Source organism: Tripterygium wilfordii, chromosome 18, assembly GCF_013401445.1.
Source record: "Tripterygium wilfordii isolate XIE 37 chromosome 18, ASM1340144v1, whole genome shotgun sequence".
In the NCBI taxonomy this organism is placed as follows: domain Eukaryota; kingdom Viridiplantae; phylum Streptophyta; class Magnoliopsida; order Celastrales; family Celastraceae; genus Tripterygium; species Tripterygium wilfordii.
In genome coordinates, this window is record NC_052249.1 from 13,174,317 (window position 1) to 13,192,429 (window position 18,113).

The 18,113-nt window shown below is 40.4% G+C and overlaps 2 protein-coding genes and 1 pseudogene across 4 annotated transcripts; 1 reads left to right on the forward strand and 2 right to left on the reverse strand.

The window, feature by feature from the left end:
* Nucleotides 1-563: 563 nt before the first annotated feature.
* LOC119984677 (WPP domain-interacting protein 1-like) lies at nucleotides 564-3,959 on the reverse strand. Of its 2 annotated transcripts, none has more exons than XM_038828745.1 (3): nucleotides 3,815-3,959; nucleotides 2,375-3,610; nucleotides 564-1,472 (listed from the first exon to the last, which is right to left on the reverse strand). In XM_038828745.1, exons 2-3 carry the CDS (start codon nucleotides 3,489-3,491, stop codon nucleotides 766-768), a joined length of 1,824 nt encoding a protein of 607 aa, XP_038684673.1. In that variant the 5' UTR covers nucleotides 3,492-3,610; nucleotides 3,815-3,959; the 3' UTR covers nucleotides 564-765. The 2 variants fall into 2 exon arrangements, with proteins under 2 accessions (XP_038684673.1, XP_038684674.1); XM_038828746.1 differs by having other exon boundaries at nucleotides 2,375-3,689; nucleotides 3,815-3,950.
* Nucleotides 3,960-7,291: 3,332 nt separating this feature from the next.
* On the forward strand, nucleotides 7,292-10,418 carry LOC119983512 (annotated as a pseudogene).
* A 1,934-nt stretch (nucleotides 10,419-12,352) lies between these two features.
* On the reverse strand, nucleotides 12,353-17,859 carry LOC119984229. 2 transcript variants are annotated; one of them, XM_038828075.1, is made up of 4 exons: nucleotides 17,577-17,859; nucleotides 16,373-16,797; nucleotides 14,592-15,747; nucleotides 12,353-14,213 (listed from the first exon to the last, which is right to left on the reverse strand). In XM_038828075.1, the coding sequence occupies exons 2-4, from the start codon at nucleotides 16,546-16,548 to the stop codon at nucleotides 12,819-12,821; spliced, it is 2,727 nt and encodes a 908-aa protein (XP_038684003.1). In that variant the 5' UTR covers nucleotides 16,549-16,797; nucleotides 17,577-17,859; the 3' UTR covers nucleotides 12,353-12,818. The 2 variants fall into 2 exon arrangements, with proteins under 2 accessions (XP_038684003.1, XP_038684004.1); XM_038828076.1 differs by lacking the exon at nucleotides 17,577-17,859 and adding an exon at nucleotides 16,985-17,491.
* Nucleotides 17,860-18,113: the final 254 nt, after the last annotated feature.

Consider the following 18,113-nt stretch of genomic DNA (forward strand, 5'->3'; position numbering starts at 1 on the left):
CTAAGGTTTTGTCTATGGAAGTCAAATTTTTACTCCCGATTTCAGGATCTCCAATGCCCTGTTCAAGCCGGATATTGCCACAACATTTACGTCGTAATTGTCGTTGGAAACAGAGAAGGATTGTTGGATAATACTACTCTGGAGACATCAAATTCATGCAAGTAATGGTTTTCCATGACTCTGTAATTGGTGGAAGATGGCTTTGTCTGATTCAAGAAGGGATTTCTAGTGATGATCATGTTTCTATCGACAGTAGCCAACCCACCATGAGAAGAATCACAGTACCTTCGAGGCTTCGACTATTATCCTTCAATGGCAGTTGAAATCATAAATTTTACCATCCATAATTGCATTTTGCATCCACAAAAATGGCACGCATCTCAAATGAAGTGCAAAACTCATTCTTGTAGGTGTCAATACCCCAATCCCTCCCAAGGACCAATGAATACCTTAACATATCTACCAGAATCCGCATTGCCGGTCTCCTCATGCGAATCGTGGGTTCACATTATCAGAAAGAGTTCAGAAAGAGAGAAGAAATCTACAATCAATCAAGGAAATCATATCCAAAGAAAGTTGTCATCTTGTTTAATCCAGCGGAAAGAAATACTATGACAAATGAGGTACAAATGCGCAAAAACATACTCTCACCCTAAAACATTAAGAAAAAGAACTCTTAACTTGTTAACGTCGATGAAATTTAATATTCGAATATTTTTCCTAGATTTGTTGATGCTACACAAGAAAGACCTATTCTTCAAAGACTTAGGTTGGTATAGCGCTCCCAGAATGGGGAACTAACTGCAAGACCAACACCCAGAAGGCTACCAACAGTAACATGAGCTGTATTAGAAAACAAGAAGAAACCCTACAGACCCTCATCTGCATATTTAAAACCTCTTCAGTCCCCCGAATATCTTCACAACTTTTTTCCAGCTCTTCAGCTTGTTTCTTTAGCATTGTTGCTTTGCTTTCAGCTTCCCCAAGTTTGTTCAGCATTTGTTCTTGCTCACCAGCAAGAGATTCTTGTTTCTCAAAGAGCATGAGTTGATCACCTGCAGCAGCTCTCAACTTCTTTACTGCACTTGTTATAGTCAGATACTCAATCTCAGCTTCAATCTTTTGCTTGAGGAGACCCTCAAGCTCACACTCTCTCTCTTTCTGCTGCAGCAGTATGGTGCTTCCCAATTGTTCTGCACGAAACTCAGCACTCTTTAAGATGACTTCAAGTTGAGCAACCCTGGACTCCTTCACCTCCAACATAGCCTTTGTCTCATCCAGTTTGTTCTCCAAATATTTCACAGTTTGTGTCAAACTTAATATCTGAGTTTCGTAGGAACTTGAAGCACTTTGCCTCATCTTTACAGTATTGAACTGGTCAAGTGAACTTGATTCATGGACATCTGGATCAATGATGGTGGACTCGACAGGTATGCTGCCATAGTTTCCAATTTCGACAAATTTCTGTATCTCTGAACAAAAATATAAATTGCTCCATAAATCTAATAAACAAGCATAAATGATCAATCACTAAATAAAACCGCATATGCATAGCATGTTATAGCAATCTAAGCAAAAGACAATTGTCCTTTATGACATTTACATTTGTTGATTGATAAACATAGTTTAGAAAAACATGTGATAAGGGAAGCTAGAAGCTATCCCAAAAATTGTAACCTAAGCTCAGTCCATGTTAGGAACTCTCCAAAATCAGCCTAGTATTTGTATAAAATAGGCTGCATGTGTCATTGATAAACAACTGACTTAAGTCATGCATAGGAATTAATGTCAATTTACGCAAACCTAGTCTTGCCTCATGCGGGCAATATTACATTTTCACTCTAGATTTCTCAAATTTTTACCTTCCACTTTTGACATGTGAAAGATAAACAACTCGCACGGACAAGGCTCTTGAAGTGGAGGTGTGGGTCAAGGAAGAGTGAAGTGTACACTCTTGCATGTGCAAGAGGAGAGACAATTTTCAGGATTTTTAAACATGTGACTGTTAAGTTGCCGAAAAACAACTTTACTACTAGGCCAAGAGTTCACCTCCTAGGGGCTAATAAAATTGAGCCCTGGTAGATCCATGATCTGCATTCTGCACAAAAGAAGTATTGCTAATCCTTTCTGTGAACACTACTGGTTTTTCTTATAAATAGATAACTAATGCGAAAAGTTGAGACAAATACTCCAGCAACTTTTCTTTCACGTGTATGACATATTGGCTATATATCTGGACTTGAGTTTCAATACAACCAAAAAAAAATTAAAAGAAAAAGTGTCATGTATCATGATAACACATTGCTTCATCAATAATGGCATCGATAAAATTAGACGATCAAGTGAAAATCTATTCAAAGATCTCAACACTCACCATTTTCAAGGGCTTCTTGCACGGATTGCAGACCAAGAACAGACTCGACCAAGGGATCCTGATCTGTTGCAGGCTGGTGATTCTCACCCTCTTCCCCCATATCTGCCCAAGATGAGCCTGTGGCTACATCATCTGGCGAGTTGTAACTGGTCTGAACTTTCTCGCTGAACAGCGGCTCACTTGCATTAGCTTCATCACTATTTTCTCCATCACAATTCATTGACCTGCTTTGTGTTCCGTTACTGGTTACAGAAAATGCACCCAGCATAAAGACAAAGTTGGAGCTTCTCGAGTCAGATTCCATGCTAGAATGAGAGTTTTGCTTCTCGATTTTGATCCTTTCTCCTCTATGCTTTTTACTACTTTCAACCCGTCCCTTCCCCTGCTGACCCCTTTGAGGTGAAGTACCTGAACCCTTCCCACTTACGTTCTTAATCTTATTCTTCTCCCGTGCAAACCCCAACATTGCAGGAAGTTCATACCTGCCCCTTGGAGCACTGGCTGCTGTGGAGGATTTGCTACTCCGGTCCTCACTATTCTCTGAATCTGTACCTGCCGCAAATGCAGAACCCAGTGCCAACCTAGAATCCATACTTGATCCATGGATCACAAAGCCATCATGAACACTGACATTTGTTAACATGTTTGTCAGTCTAACAGAACCCTCACTATTTTGTTTGATATCAACCGATGTAATGTTCAGAGGTTCAGAAGAATTTCCAAAACCAGGCAAGCCCCGCTTCAAAGCTTTACTGCTATCCATACTGGCACCATTGGCATCCTTAACTACATCTCTCCTAATTCGCCTCCATTTCTTCAAACCATACCCTTTTGTTGTAGCAGGGGAAGTGCCACCAAGCGAATTTGACCCCGACCGTGGAGAACTAATGGCATTCTCAACACCATCACCAACACCCTCAACTAGCACATTAGATGGTGTCAACAATCTATCGCCATCAAAACTTTCACCAGCACCCAACTCCTCAGCCTCATTTACATGCGACATAATATCCCTGACATTACCATCATCACCATGAGATACAGTTTCAGTGGTGGCCACTTCTACTCCATTATCTTCGACGGATTCAAGTGCAGAACATTCGCTTTCGAAATCCATAACACCAAATCCTCAAAATTGAGCAAGAGATCAATATCAAGAACAAATAACTTTCATTCCAGCAGTGTCATGTCCAAAATCTGGAAAGATGAATTCCATGTCCTGAATAGTTTTTGCATCTAAAGAGAAAATGACTCATTTCAATTCAGTTGCATCTAATTAAGGCATAATTGGATCAATTACTCGTCAAAATTGAAGCTGAAAACAAACAAAAAAGTGATAGCGGCATTGACAGAATCAAAGTAGCATAAACACATCTGTTATTCTAAATCGTAGTTAAATTTTCCTATGAAGCAGCGAAATTGAGGACATATGAAGCATACCTTGTATAAATCTCCATCAAAGACACCAACTTTTCGAAAGGTTCGATAAATATGATTTAATTATGAATCCGAAGAGAGGTGGGTGGAAACCGAAGAGAGGTGGTGGAAACCCTAAATTACGGTTGAATTTGACGTCTTTACAGAAATTGGGAAGGAAATGCAAAGAAGTTAATGTTATTTTATTAAAAAAAGAAAAGAAAGAGTGAGACGTGGGGAAGAATGAGCTGGGCCACAAGTCCATCATGCAATCGGTGGGCATTTGGTGGCCATCCGATCTGATCTGGAACGCTTTCTAATTTTCTAATTACACAATTGCCCTCCCTTCTCCATTATTCTTAGGCCTAGTTTGGTAAGGCATTTTGAAATAGCGGATATGCTAGTAGAAATGGTGGTAGCAGAAATGTTAGAGAATTTTAGTAGCAGAAATGCTACTTGAATGCTGTGTGGTGTTTGGTTGAAATGCTATTAAAATGCTTCATACAAGTAGTATGTCAAAAGTAACATAAAATGCTAAGTAAAAATCTCTCGGATTACGTGTCGAAAAAACCTGTTTGGTAAGGCAGTAGCATTTAACTAGCAAGTAGTATAAATGCTACTAAAAATGCTTATCCAAACGGGGCCTTAATGAACTGGGTCTGATTTGTCATCACTTGTGATGGGCTTGGGTCTGCTCCTGGTGTCAAATGTTTTTTTTTAAAGCATTTCATTCCATAAATAGCAAACCTTATACCTACCGTCATGTTACAAGTCTAAAAATTTACAAACTCTAATAGAAGAATTACGAAGTCGAAGAACAAACATCGGACTACCACTAGACAACACTGAGATGTATCAGTAAAAAAAAAAGAAAAAAGAAAAAAGAAAAAAAAAAAAACCCTGAGCGGGTGTATTCAAGTCTAAAAATTTACAAACTCTAATAGAAGATTACGAAGTCGAAGAACAAACGTCAGACTACCACTAGACAACACTGAGATGTATCAGGAAAACCCTGAGTCGGGATACACCCGAAGAGACTAAACAAATACATAAGAAAAAAAAATACACATGGTTGGATCAAGATTTTTGTCTTCTCCTTTTATCAAGACAAATCTATCTCCACTAGATCTAAGAGTCTCATCAATGTACCAAATTATGTCCTCGAACACACCAATAGAACTGTTGTTGTGAAGAATTCACAACAGATGGATGAGAATAACCATATTTCATCTCCATAGAAAACGGTATAGCGAAGAAATATTTTCGTAGTTCTTATTGAATAGAAAAGAGATTATAGATTAGATCTACAAATCAACAACAAACCAAAAAAAAATTAAAGGACATATTATAAAGGTGTACGAAGAAGGAGGAGATGGTGGTCTCCTCCTCCTTCTCATATATGTATTATGAGAGAAATTTTGGTTGAGATAAATTTTAGAGAGAATGAGAGACAACTAGGGTTGACATAATTATCTTGTGTCAAATGTTGATCGGAAACACTACACATCCATAAAATAAACATCCATAAACTTACATAAATATGTGGCTTCTTTAATAAAGTTTGTTTATTTTTTTTATTTATGCGGCATGTCTATTTAGCTTGTCACTAGATTATGTATGATATATTAGTTGGTGCCTGGTGGGAATGTCCCATTAGCATTACATAATATTTGCACTTCCACTTGTCAACATGCGTGATGGAAGAATCAACAACATTAAAAGAAACAATTCAAGTTTCCATTAATCGGCTTTTCATTGTTTAAGATCTATCATAACAGAAGGCAGTGCAGTGGGACTCAATCCATTCCTTCTTTTTTTCCTGCCAATGATTTTACATCAAAAAGGACATTCCACTTAGATGATTGGGGTGGCAGCTCTTTTCTTCCTTGATTATAGTTGAAGCTCTGAAAACAGCAGGGATTGTGAATTATTGTATTAACTTGAGTATAAAATTATGCCCTCCTTCCTGCTATGGTGAAGTTGAAATTTAAAATGAGATGAGCTAATCAGGAGAAGATAGGGTGTTTATAAAAATTGATTAGTGTTCTACTTTTCCCAGACTAAAATATGGCAAGATGAATTAAATCAAACACAAAGAAAGTGGCCTTTTTCTTACTCTAGAAGAAAGACCCGGACTTGGCAGGTGTAATTTCACTGGCATAAAACTAATACAGTATACGCCATTTATATATTTCCCTCTTTTTAGCAGACCAATAATGGTTGGTGCTCAGTCTTCAGTTGGACTGGTCTTTGGTGCAATTTCCAGTGCAAATAGCTTCAAACTGTGTCAGATGACAGAGGGAACCTGCCTGCCTTTAAAAAAATCATATAGAGGAGGAGATCATATTATTGATTTCTTTCTTTCGTGATTCAAACCCAACTTGAAAGTTGAAATCTTTTACTACTACTATTAAACTTATTTAAACACCGCCATGAACATGGTTTTGTCATTTGTGCAGTGCTTTGGTTCCTCTCCCAGTGCCTTTTCATCTCTTTAGTTATTTCTGACTAAACTTTGGCTTGTATGATAAGTGAGAACAACCCATGTTACCTACAGAATACAATAGATTATAATGTTACAAAACATAAAAACAAAAAGAAATAAACAAACCCCAATGCAAACCAGTTAAACAATTTAATAAACAATGCTATTCATTACAGCACCATTAATCCTCTTTAGCTTGTTTTAAGCATTATTTAGTATTATATGTTCAAACACTTATAGATCCAGCCCATACATGAGATTCCCTTCATCTCTACAGTTTGTTTTCTTGAGAGAGAGAAAGAGATGGGTCTTTAGGTTGCAGTAAAGTGAGGGGCTCTCTCTCCTTTTTTAACTCAGATGATGATACAAATTAAGCCAAGGTAAATTAAATTGAATCATATTCTAGAGCTGTTTTTTGCTCCAACTTTTGGTTGTTTCCTGATGTGTTTTCAATGATTTAGTCAACTTTTACTTCTTTTTATGTAATACAATAATTGCTATTCACTATTTCAATCTTGTTTCTGGAAGCTTCAATTGATTCTTCATTTGCATAATCTGTATTGTTTCAGAAGATTAAAGTTAACAAGAATGGCGGTTTTGGTCAAATCTACTACTCTTGGAGGATTAAGACGATAAGTGTAGCTCTGACCAGTGAAGAGAGGCCCACAAATGACTGATGTGCAATCACATGCAGATATCTACTCGATTAGCATCACTGTTGCATTCATCTTCTGGCAATAGTTTTTGGTCAGAGATACTAATGGCATCTGTCAGAAAAATGGAGCATAGAATCCAACCCAGTTGTGTTTGTGTGAACGTCTGAGAGAGAGAGCTCTTCATTTCTGCCAAAAATGGTTCTTGCAAAGGTCTGTGATGCATATAATGGAGGGCCTTTATCACCTCCCAAGCCTGTGACAATATTCAAGTACAATCCAAGAGAGAGGGCAGTACAGCACACTAAAGTCTTCAGCTTTAATTTGCCTGAAGAGACTGATTGAGGCATCAGCTTTCAGTATATGGCCATGGATGAAGATGCCCCAAGTGGCCTCACCATCAGATTTCAAATTCCTGCAAGACCTGGTAAAGAAATCTCAACTTCTATTGCTTCAAGTTCAGATTTGTCTTCTTTAATCCTACACAAGTCAGTTGAATCTTCCCCATACAATTCCCCTTCTCTTGTATCACCCCCATCATCAGCATTTGTCTCAGCTCTGCAGTCCCCATATATATCCCCAAGAGCCGTCACCCAAAACCCCAAGCGCAACCGGAACCCCATCAGAGAACCCAACTCCAGCCACCCATCCTTCACCTTCACCACCAGTCTCGTACCGAGCCTCGCAATCTGATGACATTCCAAGCAGTTCATACACTCCCCATCAGACCAGTACGAATACTCTGACGACCCAGCTGATACAAGGCTCAAATTTGTGACTTGTGTGCCAGTCAAGATCCCGCTCCTCCAAGAATCTCCTTCTCATTTCCCGTCCCTCGGATTTCCTTCACCAAAGTCCAGTTTCTCCTGCATCCAATGCCAACTCAGAAGCTGTGATGTTTTATTGGATTCCATGGCCAGAATCCTAATCTGGTGCGTTTCTGCAAGTGGCTTAAATCGGAGCTGGAGCTTCAAGGAATTGCTTGCTTGTAGCAGATAGGGCCAAGTACTCAGATAGCCAGAGCCATGAGATTGCTGACAGGGTTTATCTGCTCGGTGACATATGGAGTGATTGTGGTCTCCATTGTAGCTTCTTAATCATCTAAGTATGGAAGAGATTAGGTTTTTTGCTCAAAAGAAGAACTTGATTCCTCTCTTCTTTGGCACAGGGCCAAGTGGCATCATGAGTTTACTTGACTGCGGTTCAATCAGTAAAGATTGCAGAAAGCAGTTGATGGACTAATCAAGTGTGATGAATACAAGTTGGAAGCAATGAGGTAACCACTGGAGAAGCTGTGTAACCAAAGCTTCAGGGATTCCTGCGAGTGAAAGCTTGGACGAAGAGTGTGGCTGAGAAGGATGTTGAAGGATTTGAGGAGCTCCCTTCCAAGAAACAGGTTTTTCGTAAGGAGAGAAAAAAGAGATTATGGAGATTGAGAGTGCTTTTTTTAGGATTGAGGATTGTTGTGAGCAAGAAGTTATTCTTGCACCATCAAGGGCGAAGCGAGCGGGCAATCTGAAGGGGCTGGCGGATGAGAAAGTGAATCGAGCACCATAACTGGCGGAGGGAGATATATTAATTTGGAGTTGGGGAGTGCAAAGAGCCCAATTTAGAGGCTTGGGTTGAACCAGTTGTGGGGAGAAATTCATTGAACTTGAAGAGATTGAAATACAAGAAATCGAAAAGTGGGAACCACAAGAACTTAAGCGGCAGCAGTGTGATTTGCATAACCGGGGTTGCCGGCATAGGCAAGACAGAGCTTGCACTGGAATATGCTTACAGGTACTCTCAAAGATACAAGATGGTGTTGTGGGTTGGAGGGGAGGCCAGATACTTCAGGCAGAACATATTGAATCTTTCACTCAATCTGGGGTTGGATGTGAGTGCAGATGCTGAGAAGGAAAGAGGGAGGATTCGCAGCTTTGAAGAGCAAGAATTTGAAGCATTCAAGCGAGTGAAAAGAGAAGTATTTCGCGAAATGCCTTACCTATTGATTCTCGACAATCTCGAGACAGAGAAGGAATGGTGGGAAGGGAAAGATTTGCATGATTTGATTCCAAGAAATACTGGAGGGTCTCATGTATCATCACAACTAGGCTGACGAAAGTGATGAATTTCGACATAATGCAGCTCCTGCCTTTGCCGTTATCCGAGGCAATGGTTTTAATGAGAGGAAGAAGGAAGAAAGACTATCCAGCTGAAGAGTTTGAGTTCCTAGTTAAGTTTGACGAGAAATTGGGAGATTGAGCTTTGGTTTGTGGGTGATTGGATCTCTGCTTTCTGAGCTTGGAATTACTCCATCTGCACTATTTGAGGCAGTGAACCAAGTACCACTTGAAGATGGTTCTATTTGCTCATACTTGAGCATCACCGACGAACAATATTGCAAAAACAATCCTTTCCTAATGAAAATTCTACGTTTTTGCTTGGCAATCTTGCAGCAAACTAACGAGAGCAGGAACGTTATTGCCTCAAGAATGCTTCTTGTTGGTGCCTGGTTTGCCCCAGCTCCCATTTCAGCGGCTTTGCTGGCTACTGCTGCTAAGAATGTTCCTGCTGCTGGGGATCGACTCAGGAGGTGGACTAGATGCCTAAAATTTGTATTTGGTTGCTGTGGTGGTTGTGGTTTAGCACCCCAAAGTGAAGAAGATTCAGCTCTTCTTCTAGTTAAACTAGGACTAGCACGGAGAGCCAATAGGCAGCCTGATGTTGGATCCAATTCCACCAATAACTCAATTGGTTGCGAGGAGAAAGGAGAATTTATTGGCAGCTAAAGCCGCAGTTCAAAGTGTTAGGAAAATTGGGAATGCATTTGTTCACTCAGAACATCTTTGGGCTTCTGCATTTCTTGTATTCGGATTCAAATCCGAACCCCCAATTGTGCAGCTGAAGGCGATGGATATGGTTCTCTACATAAGGAAGACAGCACTCCCTATGGCAATTAGGTCTTTCACGACCTTCTCAAGGTGCAACTCAGCACTAGAGCTGCTGAAAGTGTGCACTAATGTGCTGGAGGAAGTAGAGAAGTCGTTTGTGACTCAAATACAAGACTGGTGCCACGGCTCCTTATGTTGGAAGACCAAGAAGTTGCAGGGTAACCAAAAGGTGGATGAGTTTGTGTGGCAAGATGTGACTTTGCTGAAGGCTAGCTTGCTGGAGTCGAGAGCGAAGCTACTCCTTAGAGGTGGACATTTTGATAGTGGTGAAGAGCTTTGCAGAACATGTATTAGTATACGAACTGTAATGCTGGGGCATAACCATGCACAAACCTTGGCCGCGCAAGAAACACTGGCAAAGTTAGTGAGGATGAGAAGCAAGATTTGATTATGGATGTTGCTGTTTATTATGTTTCTCTCTGTCTTTGGCACAAAACAAATCCCCGCCACGCTTGGGTTTGCTCAGTTTTGTCTGCATTAATGTTATCAGAGGCTGCGAGGGCCTAGAAATATAGCTCTCAATATCTTGATGATTTTTAGAAACATTAAAGTCATGAACTACCACCTGTAGATTCAAAATAACGCCCATTAATCTTTGGTAAGCCATATCTGATTTTGGTTTCTGCCTGTTTAGGCATGGTTGAACCTCAAAAGTCAAAAGTAAGCCATAAATATAGCACTACAGTCTACAGCTGCAAACACACGCTTATGCGGTGCCGTTGCCTGTGATAGAGATAATTCTGGTACTGACAGAGGAGATAATTCTGATATTGACAGAGGAGCTAATTCCGGTGCAGCAATCACAACATGATACAGTTATATCTTGATTTATTCTACGTAATATTCATTTGTAATTAGCCATTATTATCGTGATTCAGTTTCCATGTTTGTTAAGGAAACTCATCACACGTGCATGTATATATGATTGATTCATACAGTCAATACAATTACACAAGATTTCATACAAACCATAGAATTCTTTATGATTTGCACCTCATGTTTTATTAAGTACATCCCATTTTAATGTGTTTTTAAAGGGTTAATAAAGTGTATTTAATAAAAAACAGAGCGCAAATAATGTTCATATTTTCTTTAGCATTTGCCATAAACTCTATTATTATATTCTATAAACTTTCATCGACTTCCGTCAAGGTTCCTCATTTAACTTATTATTCAGAGATTTGTTACACATAAACAAGTTTATCCAAAATCTTTTTAAGGTTCCGTTGCATGGCCAGACCCCTAAAAACTGCATTACTAAATTAAACAGGCCTCACATGAAATAATACAAGTACATGCAAACTAGTCAATTTCCAGCATCTCTACGGCTCAACTCATGGCGGCTTCCCTTGCTCTAACCACCATTATTTAGCAGCAATCAAAAGGTTGGAGAATAACAGAGCACAGATCTCAGTGGAACTGTCGATGAAGATTGACCCATCAAAACACCTGGTGGCAGCACACTCGAACCTTCTTTGATACAACTACTCCACCTAACAGCACCAGGTCGAACACCTAGCCTTGAGGTGGTTGCAGCATGAAAGTTGGGATTATGCTGCGCTGACCGATCGTCAGGGAGAGGAAGCTCTCGTGCCTGATAACGAGGTGAAGTACTCAAACGTCTCGAATTATAAGGAGAAGCTGCTGCATTTGACTTGCCCGAAAAAACCACTTGCCTTCCCCTCCAGTCTTCAGAGTATTTCACAACATTCACGGTAGTGCATTCACCTTCAGGAGCATCATCAATTATGATAATTTCTTTCATGTGATTAGCAGATGGATCTGCATGCTTGCATTCCTGATCAACAGTTCTGCTACCTCTCTCCATATCTAACACTAAACTCGCTTTATTTACCAATCTGTTCTTCTGATTAGCCAGTCGGTTTGGTGGATCCCCTTCATGCATTGGAGGCTTCGATGACTTACCGAACCTGCCACCCATGTATGGGTCTAGACAAATATGAGCTTCCACTCTTTCAGATTCTTGTTTTGACTTCAAATCACAGTGACTTCTAAAAGCTGACCATTGCCCCACTGTGCTATGATGATCTTGACCAATTATCAAAGAAGCTTGAGGGACCATACCATGAAAGGATTGACCCTCTTGATATTCTACTCTGACAGTAGAGCTTCTCGAAATTGCAGGAAACTGAGAGGCGACATGGTCGTTAAGGGCAAGTTGTTCAGACTGCCCATGTGGCCTAGATGCATCTTCTTCTTTGTTGATCACCATTAAGTTCTTTCCCATCAGCCTCAGCACAGGATTAGAAGCAGCTGACGCACTAGTAGAATTACGGTCATCATGAGCTGAAAATTTCACACCTGCAGCTGGTGAGTTCGTTGAAGACATAGAGCCTGCCATGGATTTAAATAAGGGGCAAACTGCTTTTTCAGACCCTGTGCAACTACTCGGAGGAAACCTCACATCCAAATTAGTGGGTCTCGTGTTGAAATTGTAGCCCATTTGCTTTCCCATGGTAGGCATAGTAACTGAGGCCATTTTCCTACGCCTTAATGGTTCCGATTCCTGATAATTTAAAGCAATGCCCTGACTAAGTCTCTCATTCCTTTGGCAATAGCAGGGTAGATCGTCCCTTTTAAAACCGAAAGAGCCTCTTTCAAAGGAAGCCTTGTTCAATTTAAGACACTCCTCATTGTAAGCTCCAGTCCTTGAGATCGGTGAGAGTGCAACAAAATTTTCAACAGAAGGTTTTATGCTAGAGTGCGTGGAGCCTGACCTATGGTTATCGTGAACTGCATAAGGCCCTACCAATGATGACGCTTCAGGATACTTATAGTCAGATATGCCTGCAACGGTGTCACAGACGGTAGATGCAGCAGATAGAGGGGAATCTGATGAATCTCCATGAAGCAAGTCACGCTGATCTTGAGGAGACTGGACCTGATTTGTGGTTAATGATGAGTTTGCTTGAAAATCTTCTGATCCCACACCTCTAGGGCTCGGCAAAAAATGATCCTGGTGGTCCTGGTATAGGTATTGGATCAACCTCAGGAAAATAGTTATGTTGCTCAACATCTATTTCTGCCCCCAAACGATCATTTGGTCCAATCATGCCATTTGCCACTTCTTCAGCAAAATACATCACTTGTTTGTTCTCGTAACATGGCTCGTTCAGACTAATTGGTGCTTCAGCCCCACGTAAAAGGCCCTCATAACCATCAGTGCAATGGTGAGAAATGTAGTTGGCGTTCTTGTCACGTTCTTTATCTAGAGATTTAGCAACACTTCCCACATCAACTACCAAGGATGATGGTTCAATGATAGTGTCCTCATGGATCCCAGTCTCATCTCTACCAGATTCAAGACCAACAACTCTTACAACTTCTTTACCAACTTTAACAGAACCATCCATGTGTACCCCTTCAGCATGACCAAGAGCATGAGATGTGGATCTTGAGCTATTCAGTGCCATGGCTTTTTTTCTTTGAGAATTTCCCATTGCCTCTCTACGTTGTCGAAGTTCCAGTACAGCCCTTCTCCCCTGAGACACTTCTTTTGTGAGCTGTTCAGCTTGATTTCCACTATAACCTGGCTTTGAATGCCAAGTCAGTACCTTTTTGTCTACTCCTGCCAGTAAATGTGCCTGCGATTTCTTATGGGCAGAACCTTTCCTAATTGTGCCAGATGGAAATTCACTGGGAGGGTGCTGGCTGCTCACAGACAAGGCATCTTCCTTGCCGGAGGATAACCTCAAAAGTTTAGGAACAACTGCTTGACCACTCCTGTATGATTTCATGATAGCAACTGAACCAACACCAGAATTATTGTGTGGACCAGCGTTGGAATCTGTTGACTTCTTGCTCAGTGAAGATATATGATTTCCTGCAGAGCTTAACATGAAGCTATCATGTAAAGTGGTGGCTTCCTTGCTGAACTTATTCGATTTTTCTTTAATGGGAGATAACGTCCTCTCCACATATCCAATTAAGGGACTTCCCACCATTGTCCTTCCAGGAGACTGCTCTCTATTGCCAGTGCCACTAACAGAAGCTTCATAAAATAGTTTCTCCATTCCCAAATTGGTTTGAGGAGAAGCAACTGGATCCTCGGTCAGATTTGTAAATTTATACACATAATTCTTCTCTGCAGAAGAATCACCTAGAGACTGGTAACAATCCTCAGCTGGAAAATCCTGGGCAACACGCCTTTTCCATCTTGAAGGATGGTCGCTGTCTTGATCATCAGGTTTCTTTGTAAAACCTCTTCGCTTGGAACACATCCATTGCGTTAGACTCCCAGCATCAATGGGTTTGAATTGCTTCATCATTAGTTGTTCTTCCCCACAGCTTATTTTCACTCCAAGACACTGTTTCTGATTCCCACGAATCTGCATGACAGTAGTTACCAAATTTACATCATTGAATTCTCACGGTACCAGTTCACAGCTAAGAGATCATAGAGAACTTGACATACATGCAAGTGCAGCATACAAGAAACAAATACATGTTTGACAGAAAGAACTAGAATATTTCTCTAGCATAATCTGGATAGTCAGGAATCATCGTGAAACTGATCACCAATGAAAGAACTAATCAGAGAGCACATGCTGGTAATTAAGGGTTAATATGGATGCTTGTAGTGGCGTTAAAATAGACCACGTAAATCAGCTACTGTACTACAAGATATTTGCCTAATCTTATTATTCAAAAAGCCAGCAGTAGGTAGGAATGAAAAGATGTGTATAGGGAGCAAGCCAAACCTTTACCTGAGAACCATCGGCCTTGTGGGAGAAATATTTTTTGCTTTCAGGAGCATGTTTCAGATACTTGAGATGTTTCTGTGCATGGAGCTTATTTTTCATTGAAAGCAACTTGCTTCCTTTACAACTCTTCAAAGATTTCCTTGGTCCAGAATTTGCCTCTAATTTTGAGAAGGAAGAAGGTATATCATTAGATTTTGACAAAATTCGAAGCTTGGTGCCATTGGCATCGATATAAACGGGACCAACATCCTCAGGATGAACCGATGATACCCTTTGTTTTTTCCCTTCAGTTTTTCTCTCGAGCTTCTCAGTTTCATGAGCAGGCAAACCTGAAGATACAGCCCACCTTGTGCCATTTCTTCTGTCAAGCTCTTCCAACGTACAATGAGGCGCCATAGCATAAATATCATCCATAAGTCTCATCCTCCTTGGCTTGATTCTATGCTTCGTTAGCTTAGAATCCAATGTCCACTTGGGGGTTGGCTCTTCAGAAAGGCACTGATCAATGTGAGCATTCAAGGTCGTGTTTGAAGAAGATGAAAATGTTTTGCAAACAGGGCAAACTTTAGAAGCCATTGTTTCTGGTACAGTGGTTAAGCTAGAGCTGATATCTTCAATGGAACTGCGATCAGAATTGGCACCAAATTTCACTATCAATCTGCACTTCTTCACTGGTTGAGTATGGTTTTCACCCTTGCGCTTAACTGGAGGACCAACAGCCTCAACTTCAGCTGGGGAGTCCAACAAAGTATCAGTTTCGAACAATGAACTCAATGGTCTGTTAATAGGAGCTGACTCTATTTCAGATTGAGAAACACTTGTTGATTGGAAATCATTTTCTCCCCCAGATCTACACAAACTTGCAGCCGCACAAGCTTCTTCTATCTGACCGTTCAATCCAGCATTACTAGAAGAGTCTATCACCACGTGATTGTCCTCCCAACACCTTTCTCCAGCAAAGTTCCTAATCTTTTGCTTATCAGACGAACCACTAGTTTCAACCATGCATCTCTTTAATGATTGATTCCTCACCTTGTCAGTTGATTGAAATGGTGGCAATACATCCTTGGTTCCATGTTTGAAACAAAGTTGCAAACTCTTCAGAGAAAAAGGCCAGTTGGTCTTGATATCCTTGCTCCGGGCAGTAAAAACATAATCCCTGCAGTACAAATTAACATATGAGCCATGATAAACTAAAATAACAGCATTTATCATAGATCAAAATTCAGTGAGCCTGAAAAGCATGTCTTGGCGTCATATATATATGAAAGTCATGGAAGAGAAGACATGAATCATGTGATTGGGTAAGCAGCACTATCGACAGTAGAGAAAAACAGCCAAAGAGAGACCCAACACCAAGTGAAACAAGATTCCACAATCTAGCTAACTGAGGAAAAGTCAGTGAGTCTGTTGTAGGATACGGTTAAAACCACTTCAGATTGAATGATAGATTGTACAAAGCAACATGAAATCACAATCAACAATCAAGTAAATACTGACTAAATATATTCTTGAAAACACAAATCAAAACCCAGGAAGATACACAAATCAAAGCCCAGAAAATTCCCGAACACCGAAAAAAGGAACAAGATGGATGGGTGTGGTGTGAATCAGGCCCCAAAAAGAAATGAAACACAAGCAAAGTCCAACTTCTGCATCTGACCCAACAAGCATATCCCATACATGACTTCACCATCAGAGAAGAGACCCAACGGTCAAGGTGAGTCACTCTTCATATCTATCCTCAACGGAAAGAAAAGAAAATTAAGCAAGAGACATGTTACCTTATAGAGAAATTAGAAAGTGGGGTACGATCATTAAGGGGTGGTGGTGGCGGCTTAGGCAGATCTACCTCTGGCAAGGGAAAATGAGAAGCTTCCCTCTCATCACTTGAACTTTTCAGATGAGGAATTTGGCAAGAACATGAAGGATCTGGTGGAGGGTTTTCAACGGATAACATCTGATGCAAAGCTTCTCTCTTTTTGTGCTGTTTTTGAAACAGTCACAAGCTCTACTTCGACTACTACTACTCTCTCTTCCACTGGGCCTTATCTTCTTAGCCTTCAGCATATATAACAACAACAGGCCTCTCTATCTCTCACAAGCTTTTCCCTCTCTGCTACAAACCCCACCACTATATCTATATATAGCAGCAACAACAAGGTATTATAAGATCAAAGAAACCCAACTCGAATCTTCATCCATCACCCTGCAAGATACATAAGCAAGAGCATGAGATCAACAGTTCTAAGAAAGACCCAGGAGAACACGGAAAATTAGGGGATTCTATAATTCCCAAGATTGTTATTTTATGTGATAGGGATGAGTGAAACTGAAGCCATCTACGTTTTGATTGATCAAGCAAAGCACAAAATAAGCAAAAGAACAAAACCCACGAATAAAGACGATGTTGCGAGCATTGAAAAAGCTTGGGGAGCGTTATTTTATGTGGAGAACCCAATTGAGACTCCAAGGCCACCCCACACATACAGCAACATCCTCCCACAATTCAATCTAGAAAATGAAAATTCAATGATTCGGCGGAGATGAAAGGCAAAAGTTACTGAAGAGATATTCAAATGATGAGAAAGAAGTGTGAGCCAGCCAGCAATCGATGCAAAAGGGAAAAGAAGACCACCAAATAGAAAGGAAAGAAAACTCAAAATCAAAGCAAAAAAGAGTCTCTTTCAAGAACAGCTCAGTAAAGCAGATCGAGAAGGCCAAATCTTGGTCACGGAATAGCGAACAGCTGAACTGAGCGTGAATGATATAGAACAAACTCAAAGTCTTCCTGAGGGGAAAAAAAACACAAGAAGACCCCCTTACAATTTTGAAAGATTATAGGCACCCAGAAGCTCAGAACAGTACAAGAAATAGATCATGAAATCTTTCAAAAACCATAAACAAGAAAAAGAAAATGAAGTGTCTTTGAACAAAAAAATAGGAAAACAGAGAGGACTCGGATCACTGCATACGAAAATCACAAACCTTGTTTCCTTTTATCTCCAGGGTTTTCAGGAGAAAAATGGGGTGTAAAGGAGTAAGAGAGGAGGAACTGTAGAGTAATAGAGAGTTTTATTTTGGGAGAGAAAAACAAAGAGGCACACCACCCACTCACACATCAAAAAGAGGGCATCTGGTTCTCTCCCCACAAAAAAGCAGGTTTTAATCACCCACGATTCACCTCCCCAATCCAAAATGTGAATGTGAATATACTCTTTTGCAAGAGAGAGAGAGAGAGAGAGATGGAGTTTATGAGTGTAAATGAGTATTTTGAGTGTGTGTGGTGTGTGGTTTTCTTCTTCTCTCTCTTTGCTTTCCATACAAATACAAATACAAATACAAATCTGTCCCATCCTGTATCTACCCTACCCCACCCTCCCAACCCCTCTCATTTCTTATCGTTTCTTTATTCTTAGATTTTTATGGTAGTGAAATGTCAGTTTTGGTGTTCGCCTACACGACAAAATCTCTCTACCTTTCTTCAAACTTGGCGAGTATTGGTGTATTTACCTTGCCACTCAC

Bases quoted from the DNA above. Each gene is read 5' to 3' on its own strand.
- LOC119984677 (XM_038828745.1), bottom strand. From the start codon at position 3,491: ATGGATTTCGAAAGCGAATGTTCTGCACTTGAATCCGTCGAAGATAAT. The intron at 1,473-2,374 runs GTGAGTGTTGAG...ATTTTTGTTCAG, and splicing joins GCAAGAAGCCCTTGAAAATG to AGATACAGAAATTTGTCGAA.
- LOC119984229 (XM_038828075.1), bottom strand. From the start codon at position 16,548: ATGTTATCCGTTGAAAACCCTCCACCAGATCCTTCATGTTCTTGCCAA. The intron at 15,748-16,372 runs GTAACATGTCTC...TTTGTACTGCAG, and splicing joins CTTTCTAATTTCTCTATAAG to GGATTATGTTTTTACTGCCC. The intron at 14,214-14,591 runs GTAAAGGTTTGG...ACTGTCATGCAG, and splicing joins ACAAGGCCGATGGTTCTCAG to ATTCGTGGGAATCAGAAACA.